This window comes from Thamnophis sirtalis, unplaced genomic scaffold, assembly GCF_051295495.1.
Source record: "Thamnophis sirtalis isolate CommonGarterSnake01/CBP01778 unplaced genomic scaffold, rThaSir2_p1.2 scaffold_7, whole genome shotgun sequence".
In the NCBI taxonomy this organism is placed as follows: domain Eukaryota; kingdom Metazoa; phylum Chordata; class Lepidosauria; order Squamata; family Natricidae; genus Thamnophis; species Thamnophis sirtalis.
Window position 1 is genome coordinate 56,814,338 of NW_028261387.1, and position 10,799 is coordinate 56,825,136.

Here is a 10,799-nt window from a genome sequence, read left to right on the forward strand (position 1 = left end):
GAACTGAAACAGAATTGCACAGTTTACCAGGACCTTGGGCAAGAGAGAGTCGGGTAAAATTTAAGATTTTTCCCCCTCACGTGTATTTTATGTATAGTATTTTAAAACTAACTGGATGTTTTTGGGATTGTAGCCACTGATTTCAAACACTACTAAGACATTGAATAATAACTGAATAACCTTAGAATGAATACATTTGCAAGGGAATAAATGTATAACTGAATAAACTTAGAATGAATATTGAAGAAAGATTATTTGAAAGATCCTCTCTTTCCTACAAATCAAAATCGCTTTATAGCAAATTGCTGTGAAGTGCTAGCTGTGGACAAACAGAAATGTAAATGTTTTCAGGCAAACAATTCCCTCATGCAGTGTGCAATAGCTTATGAAAGATTTACCAGATAGTCTTGAAGTCTGACTTTCTCATATAAACAATACAATTGCAATAATCAGTTAAACTTATTATTTTTTTAATGAAAGGTACAGCTTACTTCTTATTGAGCTACCACAGTATTCAAAAGTTGCTAAGCAAGTGTGCTGCTCTGCTTAGTGTGATAAACAATGCTGTTTCATTTGGTTTTAGAAAAAAAGAGTGTCAAGGATGCAGTGTTTAAACATCATACAATGTGGATTTCTGTAGGCTAAACTGAAATCCATCTCCCACTTACAATGCAAACACTTCTGCTTAGGCAAAAGAAAAGAAAAATTGCAGAAAATTATGCATCATTCTTTATCGTTTTCAGGCAAGCTGCGGACTGAAGAAAAGCAAACATTCATAATGGAGTCAACAATTAAACATCTTCAAAGTAAGTAAAACTGTTTGAGAAAAGTGGTGAATAATTAGCTTGGAGGTCTACCAACATAGGATAGGTATGAGAATATTGTGAATTAAAGGCCCCAAGCTGTTATTTTTGTTTCTTCTCAATATATCAACACTTGGGAATAAATCCCCATTTTTACAGTAGGGCATTTTACACTAGGGCATTTAGAGTGGTCAGGCTAGAGCCACCAGCTATATTACTGAATGTAGTAGTGATTTCTTAAGTGTGATAAAAATGTTCTATGTCATTGAAAACATTTGAATGTGGAATAACTTTCAAGCAGGGCATAACTGAGACCTAAAATGAACTAATTTGGTTAGCATAATGTGACCAGAGCAAGATGAGTGTGTTTGTCATAGAAGTAATAACAATAATATTCTTGTGAATTTTACATTAATAATTATCGTACTTCATAATAGTAGTTGCAGTAACACAACACTAACCATATCAATACAAGATTGATACTCTATCCTGGAATATTTCGTGTTCTAAGACTGGAAGCTTTTAAGAAGAGATTGGGAAACCATTTGTCTGAAATGGTGTAGGGTTTCCTACTTGAATAGGAGGTTGGATTTGAAGACCTCCAAGGTCCCCTTCCAAGTCTGTTATTCTGTTATTCTATCTTTGTGATATTCATTTCATAATCTACATTACTGTTGTTGGTGGTGATTAAAACTTTAATAAATTAAATAAATATATAGTAGATTGCCTTTTTTTAAAAAATAGTTTCTTTATAAACACAGGGAGGGAAGTTGAAAGAAGCTTTTTTACTTTTATCACAAACCTCAGTTTATTTTAAGCCTTAGCTTTCCTGACTTCATCTTTGCAGATTCAAGCTATTTCCTAAAGTTCTGCCTTAGTTATGTGCCCTTCTTTTCACTTTTTATACTAGTTCTTTTTCATCTTTTAATTTATCAGAGAGTTCTTTGTGAAGCCATGCAGGTTTCTTTTGAGATCTCTTATTTTTATTCTACATTGGAATTGAGCTAGACTGGGTTTTTATAATCTCTTTTTCAAAGTTGCCCAAGCTTCTTGGGTTGTTTTTCCTTGCTGATTCTTATCCAGGAATCCTTCACAAGCTCTAAGTTTATTGAAATCAACTATCTTGAGGTACCTGAGATTTTAGTAAGTTGTATTAATTGTTTCGTACTAGCTGGATATATGGGAACTGTTATCCAGTACAGATGAGACGAACACATTGAAGATTATTCTATTGTTTTACCTTTGTGCTCATTTATAATTTGAACAACCTTGGTTCTTCATTTCCACCCAACTTTCTCAGCTGATCAACTTATATGCTTTCCTGTGGATTTAACAACATGATATCTTCATAATTACGTCACAACTTTCAAAAAAAGGTGTAGCTCATTTTAACATATTTATGACATAACCGATAAAGGACAGGTTTTAATTCATGCATTTATTGGGCAAGGCAAACATCCTGCAGTATCATAGGAATCCAAGAATGTTTTCCTAATATCATTGTTTTTATAGACCAGATTGTCACAGTGCCCAATGAAGTCCTCAGATGGGTAACAACTAAGCAGAATGTCCCATCAGAGGATCAACAGGGAGAGAAAGAGAGCAACCTGAGAGAGGAACTGCAAAAAAGGACATCCCAGCTTGCAGCTAAGAAAAAAGAGGTGAAGAGGTGATTCAAGCAGCTAATAAAATTTAAGGATCTCATTAGGAGATTGTTATTTGTAAATATCTTTCAATGGAACTATAAATGTTTTGTATTATCAGTTCGTATCTCATCAAGCTTAGTGTCTTGTATTTGATTTTTTACATGCATTATTTCAAATTTATTTTACACTAAATATATGTGCCACTTCTTATCATTGATAGTAAATTCAGATTCTCTTTCCGTTCATTATATATGCCTATTGTTTATGAAAAGGCTGATCATTACTGTACTATGATAATGTACCCTTAATCCAATCATATACAAAGACGTGGAACAGAGGGATTGATCCAGATCCCATACTGGATTTCTCACATCCAGTCATTAATAAATCAACTCAGTTTTAGTACATATTAACACAATTGCTAATGTTTTCCCTGATCCCAAATCAGATGTGAGAATCAAGTCCATATTATTTCAGTAATGTGGCAAACTAAAATTTGGACTTGGTACTATCTCATCAATTAGGAACAAGGGCAAGAAAATTAGCATGAATGTCATAAAAATAACTGCTAAAAGTGTGTTCCGGATCTTTTCATCCATTCTTAGATGAGCTGATAAAATGAATCGTTCTCCTAAAAGAAAATTTCACTCAATACCGTATTTCATCCATGTGGTGTTTCAATACATAATTAGTTACATACAAAGTAGACAAGGAGGGTGTGTAAATATCCTGTTTTTCATTGTCTATCCAGCAGCTTGTAGACTTTGTAGCTTTCCATGATTCAGTTAAAACCCAAGCAATTTATCATAATGAGTCAACTCTTTTCAAAGTAGCTCAGGAAGCATTGCCATAGAACGCAATAGAGGGCTGTTCTCCAATTAAGCTTGTTTCCTAAATTTAAACTAAAATTAAGACAGGATTTAACATCCCCAATCCCTTTGTTCCTTTTGCTATTAGGGGTGAAAACTTACATAGATCTGTGACATCATCTTGTTTAAGGTCTTCCAACACACACACATACACACACACACACACACACACACACACACACACGTAGTGTCACAACCCCTGGTATGCCCAAATGTGGGAGGAAGCAAACTGCTTCCATTATCTGTCTATTGGCTCGTCACAAGAGACCATCACGACAGAAACCCAATATTTTTACTGTTGCTTTTGTTACATTTGTGTAGTATTTGTGCTGATAAATAGTATATATATGGTTTCCCAGTGAAATGCAAGCCTCACAGTAGAGACTGTGGCATTAAAACCCTCAAAGAAAATGCCATAAACCTAAAGACTTTTCTAATACAATGCATGGCAGCTAACATTGACACAAAGAAGAAAAAAAGTATCTTTCCCCCAGAATCAGCAGGAACCAGTTTTTTCACTAGGCAGTATACAAAATGCCAAGACTGCTTTGCAGACAGAAATTGATAGGGGTGCAGTCAGGGGCAGATGCAAGGTATAATTCCCAGTATGGGAGGATGGTACACAGAAACATTTTTAAAAAATTTAATTATAATTTCTGAAAATAAAACAGAACCAAGAAGCAAAACTAGAACATAACATATTAAACAACAGATGTTTATGTTCATAACTTTACAGTAATTCAGAAACGCTGGGATGGTTAAAGTAAAATAACTTAGCAGAAGCTTTTATTTTTTTGTTTAAAGTAAAATCAGCTGGAATTGCACATACTGCAGAATTTTAACAGCTTGATCTTAGAAAACTTTGGGGTGTGCAAAAAATAGAAATGAGGAATGGCAGATAGCTTCTTGGATTCATGAGGTCCACCCCTGCCGTAAACCTTTTTTAAATTAAAGCAATATAGAAAATCATTTTAAGCATGTTTTTGTTTTCTTGTCCAGTGCACTGATCTCTGTCATAAACTAGAGATCCTGAACAATGAATATAGCAGTTGCCTTGTGAATTTACAGCATTGTCGTGATGAACTGAAGCACTCTCAAAGCAAACCAGCCCAGGTAAGAACTTCCATTTGTGCCACCTATTGCAACCTTAATAATCAAAGATATAGTACAGATTTCCCCAATCAACTTGGCATTCTACCGAAATTGGGATTCAAATGCCCAGAATTTACATAAATCCAACCATTTCCCTCAGTGGATAGCATATTTAGAAGTTGAAATCCTAACCAATGCAAACAGTTCTTGGTTGGCAATATTGTTGTAGCCCACCTTCTTTGTTTTGGTGCCCTGCTCATGGATTTGAACTTGGAGGTTTCAAAAATAAAAATGCGTATATATGCAATAAAAATAAAGATATGGCGATGCTACATTACTATTAAGGAGACTGGAAATCCTGGGATATACAAACTGGGTATTTTTAAATTAGACATAAATATTTTTCTTTATTATAACCTGTCCAGAGTCACAAGTGAGAGGGTAGTGTAGAAAATGAGATTAATAAATAAAGTCCCTTTATACACTTGTAATTTTCTTAAGAACTATGCACAAAAGATTCACCTTGTGTCTATGCAGTATCTCTATGAAATGTAGCTTTTAAGATAATCTTTTTACCAAAACACACTGAATAACATTGATTATAATCATAATTCATCTATCTTCAGCATCAACTGTATAGTTCTTTTTATTTTTGTTTTTGCCATTGTAGAGGAAAAAAGACTCTTATTTCTGATACATATATTTTAATCAAATAGAAGTAGAAGCGGAATAAAATAACAATCTGAAAGCAGAATAAAATAACAATCTGAAAGCAGAATAGAAGTGCCACTACATGACCAGGAGTATTTTTTTTCTGACTATGTACTTTATTTATAATCAATGTATTACCTCAAAACATTTTCTTTTTTTCAGAGAAATCATGATCATTGGATTCCTATCTTAATGGTAATAGTGGTAACTGCTCTGATATCTTATTTAAGCAACTTTACCCCTTGAACATAACTTGTCTTATTTGCCTCTTATTGATTGCACTATAGCAATCTAAATTATCCCAAATGGTTGGTATTTCAATTTTAAAATGTCTTGTAAAATTAAGAATTGTGTATTGTAATGAAGGAGTTTGTCTGTTTGGCTTTGTATATTACTTAAATTAGTTTTTGTATTATTATTAAAGTCAAAGCAATATTGTTTGTATGCCTATCCATATATTGTTTGTATGCCCCTCCATATTGTATTGTTTGTACGTATGCCTATCCATATATGGCCTGGTATCAGACCCTACATGGTATTGGACCTGGGTACTTGAGAGACCGCCTCCTGCCAGTTACCTCCCAAAGACCTATTAGATCCCACAGACTAGGCCTCCTCCGAATTCCATCTGCCGGCCAATGTCGGCTGGCGACTCCTCGGGGGAGGGCCTTCTCTGTGGCTGCTCCGGCCCTCTGGAACGATCTCCCCGTGGAGATCCGGACCTTTACTACCCTTCCAGCCTTCCGCAAAGCGGTTAAGACCTGGCTGTTTCGGCAGGCCTGGGGCTGTTGAACTATCCAGCCCCATTCGAGGTTATGGCTGTTGTAGAATTTTAAATTGTTGTTTTTATTTTATTTTTTGTATCCCCTTCCTTTTTTTATTGTGAGCCGCCCTGAGTCTCTCGGGAATAGGGCGGCATACAAACTCAATAAAACTGAAACTGAAAAACTGATCTCTATAACCACTGATACAATAGCCATTCTTACAGTTTCAAATACCTTAGGTTCCTCAATTCACTTACTTGACCATGCTGGCATTGAACTCATTGCCTATTCTAGCTGGAGAAAAGCACTGAATTCTTTTTGCCTGGAATGTAGAATAGGTAAGTTAATAATATCTTATGGAAAAGTATGCTAACTTGAAATAGATTCTTGGAAATTTAAGTATGAAGGATATCCTGAATGCTGCTGAAAGGAAAACTGTGTATTTGTTTAGAACATTGACATAATTGCTTGAACTATGCTTCCAAACTGCCCTGTTCTGAAGCTTTTAAACAAATCAGTAGAATACTGTGGACAAACAGTGTTAACTGTCTCTAAACCGGGATTCATATTTACAAGGCCACTGCTGATAGAGCAACCACCTCACTTGCAATGCAGAGATCAGCAAATTCTTTTTGAGCTTTAAAAGCATCTGTGAGTTTTTCACACCATATCCTGAGGTTCATGTTCATGTCTGGATACAAGAGTTCTGGGATGCTGAAAGAATAAAACTGAACTATGAAATCACTATTTACCATACAAAATGTGGCTCAAACAGTAAATACTTTCAGTGGAATTAGTGTAAGACAATTATCAGAACTCTTCTGAGTAGGAAAATTATAGGATGGTGGATACCCTAGCAATACACCAAATAGAGTACAAAGATTCCATTCAGTCAGAAAGAGTTCACTTGAAGATATTATTTGGGACGTATCTTCTGTTAATACTTTAATATGATTCAAAATCTCTAACAGATGGTTTTTTATAAGGTTCACCTTTTCTGGGTTAGAAAAGGTAGGACGGGATCTAAAAGCAGAAACATCAATGAAGAAGACATTATTGCTAAGCAGGACTGACTCCATACACAAACACATCAACTCCAAGTTTATTATTAGAACATTTTCAGCTATATTAAGAATATGCAGCCGACATGTAAGTTGAGGGGTAAGATATTGAACATAGTTCAGGATCTGAGAAATTCCAGAAGAATTGTAATCATATAGAAAAGCTGGTTTCAAACCAGTTGTTACTACCAGTACCACCCCAGCTACATTCAAGAAGGCTGAAGATGATAATCTTTTCTCCTTTCCCGTTCTAAGATGATGTTGAACTGCCTTAATGAGCAATTGTGCCAATTGCTCCATCATTCATAGGTCATTCATTAGAAAGACAACTCTATTAAAGAACTCCCAAAAGAACACTTAATTGTCCACTGGCTTTAGACAGTGCTTCTTCAGCCAGGCCTTAGGAAAAACATCAGTTCATGGTGATGTAACAAAAATAACCAATAGTTTCATTTTTATAAATGAGTTAATAAATTAAACTGAAAGAAATAATAAGAGGAAGATGTGTGAGAGGAAGGAGCAATGGACAGTTTCGCATACATGTAATTCATCCTGAAACAAGACTATCATGCAGAATTATACATACCAAGTTCAGCAAAGAAAACAGAAAAGTTCAGAAAGGTTCTCAGAAAAGAGAATGGATGCTCAGCCTTTACTGCAGTTTAGATAAGCTTCATATTGCATCTACAAGTGATACCTCATTCAAATCAAAGTAATTGGGTGGATTTTTTTCCCACAGTAACCAATGTTTAGCCTTGCAACAGCAAAAATCAGAAACTAGACTGGTTTAAATTGGACTGTAAATATAAAGCATGTAAGAATTAATGAAGTTGCTTCTCTGTCCAAGGACTGGAGAGGCAAATAGCTGATTGTTTAATCAGCTTTCTCCTCTATTTTTTCTTTATGCCTTCAGGTAATTGTTGAGTCCTAACAATTGCTTGGAGAAGCCCCTGTAGATTTCTTGGCAATATGTTGTTTGCTATTGCTTTCTTGTTAAGGTTGAAAGGCTATGAGTGGCTCAAGGTCACCCAACTACCATATTTTTCAGATTATGAGATGCACCGGTGTATAAGACGCACCAAGATTTTGAAGAGGTAAGTAAGAAAAAAAGTTTTTGTCCTCCCCAGCCCCCAGGAGCACTCTGCACCCTCATTTTTGTGAAAAACGGCAGAAAATGGGCCATTTTTTGCAAAAACAGAAGTGTTTTTGCTTTCCCCCAGCCTTCTGAACCCTGCAGAATGCTTCTGGGATGCTGGGGGAAGGCAAAAACACCTCTGTTTTTGCAACAAAAAAAATGGCTGTTTTTTTGCAAAAATGTGATGTGGGGGCAGGGCTTTGGGAGGCCAAAAATGACTGTATTCTGTGTATACACCAACATTTCCACGCTCTTTTAGGGGGAGAAAGGTGCATCTTATACTCCGAAAAATATGGTATGTTTCTACCTAAGGTGGAAGTAGTATTTACAGCGTCCTGGCAGGATTAGCACTTACAGCTTCTAACATCAAACTGGCTCTTCCTCTCAATTTACATTGAGACAAATATTACTTTGTTGGTCTTTCTTTAAACTGTTTAGTTAATTCTGTCATATATTCCTATATTGCTAAATGGTACTACATAAACCTGATGCGTAATAATTCATGCAGTTAATATTTATTAATTATATATCCCCATTGTGCACCTCACCGATTTGGTTAAAATGAAGACTATGAAAAACCCTATTTTTCCCCCTTGTTGGAAAGAGTAAATCGTGAATAAAGGATCTGTGCCCATTCAAATACTACAGAGTTATAATTCCCAGCTTCTGTTATCATGGGCTAAATGAAAAGATGTAGTTCAGAATTACTGAGAGGACCATTGGTTCTAACTCGTTTCATGTTACATACCACACAATACAGAAATAAGAGAGGCAGTGGTGGAGATACTGTTGTTACAAAATAGAATCAGAAAATCCAAGCAAAACCAGTAACAAAATATGTTTAAATAACAAAAGACCCACTTTGTTTATGAATTGTACATCTCACAATTTGCAAAGAATCAGTTGTTCAATCATATTCCTTCCAACTGAGTCTTTTGTATGACGAGGTGGTGACTTCCCGCTGCATTTCTTAGCCTCTGGTCCATTTTATGTTTCCAGCACTGGGCCTTTATTGAGGCAGGCTCTGAACCATAAATATCTAACAGCAGAACCCAGCCCTGAATCTTTAAATAAGTGCCACAAGACCGAAGTTATCTTACATTTATTCCATATCTCTCCATCACTTGCCCTCAATGTAAAAGGGGAAGAAGGGAGCAGTATTGCCAGTGATAAGTGTTTCACCAAGGGCTGATTTTGCCCTGACTTGTACAAGTATCCTTGAATAACAGCCATGGGCTCTACAGAAACACATGTAGTAAAGGTATCCACAGTAACGTGGCACAATCGTGCTTCTAATCCTGTCCGCACATACTGCATTTGTGTCTCAGTTTCATGCCATTGTACAAGTCATCTTTTTGCCTTTTGGTGACTCGCTTCTACCCTCTAGGGCTGATGCTTGAAGAGTCTTGAAATGGTGATTTATCTCTTTGCTCATTAAAAAGGGGTTATTTTATGACTATAGCTTTGTTGCTTGTATCTTACAATTTACATAGTTTACTTAGTATCCTAGTATGATTTGTGTTCATTTCTTATTTAGTATACATGGTTTTCACTAAGTGTTGTATCTAATGTTTTATGTTGAAAGTATTTTTACCTTGACAATAATGATCCATAACTATTATTGTATGTACACTGAGAGCTTATGCACCAGAGACAAATTCTTTGTGCGGCTAATCACACTTGGCCAAAAAAGAATTCTAATTCTAATATGAGGAGAGAATAACAAGAGGTGGACTTGGAGGTTTCCTAGTCCAAACTCCTGCTCATGAAGAAGACCCTATACCAGCGATGGCGAACCTTTTTTGGCTCACGTGCCATAAGCGGGGGGAGTGCAGAGGGGTCATCCGTGGGCATGCCACACCCATAATGCAATGTGCAAACCCCCAGCACACATGCACGCATGACAGCCGCTCCCCGCCATTTTTTGCATGCTTTTTTCGCCCTCCCCAAGCTCTAGAGGCTTTATAGGAGCCTGGGAAGGGCAAAAACAGCCTCCCTTACCCACCCAAGAGGCCCTCCGGAGTGACTTCCATTTTGCTTGAAGGGTCATTTTTCATCCTCCGGAGCCTTCAGGGAAGCCTTTGGAAGGCCCCTGAAGGCTCCGGAGGGCTTAAACTGGCCCTACAAGCAAACTGGAACTCCATTTCTGAAGTTCCGGTTTGCCCGTAGGGCTGGTTTTTTGCACTCCGGAGGCTTCAGGGAAGCTCCTGAAGCCTACGGAGGGCCTCTGGAGTGGGGAGACTGTTTTTGTCCTCCCCAGGCTCCTATAAAGCCTCTGGAGCCTGGGGAGGGCTTTAAAAAAGGCTGAACTCAGCTGGCCAGCTGACAGGGAAACACCTCACGTGCCCTGACAAATGGCTCCGTGTGCCACCTGTGGCACGCGTGCCATAGGTTCACCATCCCAGCCCTATACCATTTCAGACACAAATGGTTGTCTGAACCATGTTGTAACTTGGAAGAGGCCGGAAAACTCATGAATTTGAGCATTTCTGAACATTTGACTTCACAACTATTATAGCTACTAGATCTGGGCTGGCAAAATCCAGACACTCACTAGCTATAAAGCATTTAAACTGTTTAACTCTTATCCACCATCTAATGGTTATGTTTCTTGGCAGCTTGCAGCCCTAATTTTGTTGTATTTAAGTACAACAAAGTACTTTAAGTAATGTAAGGTAGGCCATTTTACAAGGCTATTTAGTAAGACAATAGACAATA

At 36.9% G+C, this 10,799-nt stretch overlaps 2 protein-coding genes across 4 annotated transcripts in view; one reads left to right on the plus strand and one right to left on the minus strand.

The window, feature by feature from the left end:
• TRAF3IP3 (TRAF3 interacting protein 3) overlaps positions 1 to 6,214 on the plus strand; it is a 35,915-nt gene extending 29,701 nt beyond the window's left edge. For 2 of the 3 annotated variants that reach the window (XM_087720128.1, XM_087720127.1), the window contains 4 exons: positions 744 to 806; positions 2,316 to 2,464; positions 4,318 to 4,431; positions 5,284 to 6,214. In XM_087720128.1, the coding sequence (XP_087576254.1) occupies positions 744 to 806; positions 2,316 to 2,464; positions 4,318 to 4,431; positions 5,284 to 5,367 (410 nt within the window). In that variant the 3' untranslated portion in view covers positions 5,368 to 6,214. Of the gene's footprint in view, positions 1 to 743; positions 807 to 2,315; positions 2,473 to 4,317; positions 4,432 to 5,283 lie in introns of all 3 variants that reach the window. The other variant, XR_015697338.1, reaches the window with a different exon arrangement.
• Positions 6,215 to 6,223: 9 nt separating this feature from the next.
• Positions 6,224 to 8,086, minus strand: CUNH1orf74 (chromosome unknown C1orf74 homolog). Its single transcript, XM_014053331.2, is given in 1 exon segment — positions 6,224 to 8,086. A coding segment is annotated over 1 exon segment (795 nt). The 5' UTR covers positions 7,250 to 8,086; the 3' UTR covers positions 6,224 to 6,454.
• Between the last annotated feature and the right edge of the window lie 2,713 nt (positions 8,087 to 10,799).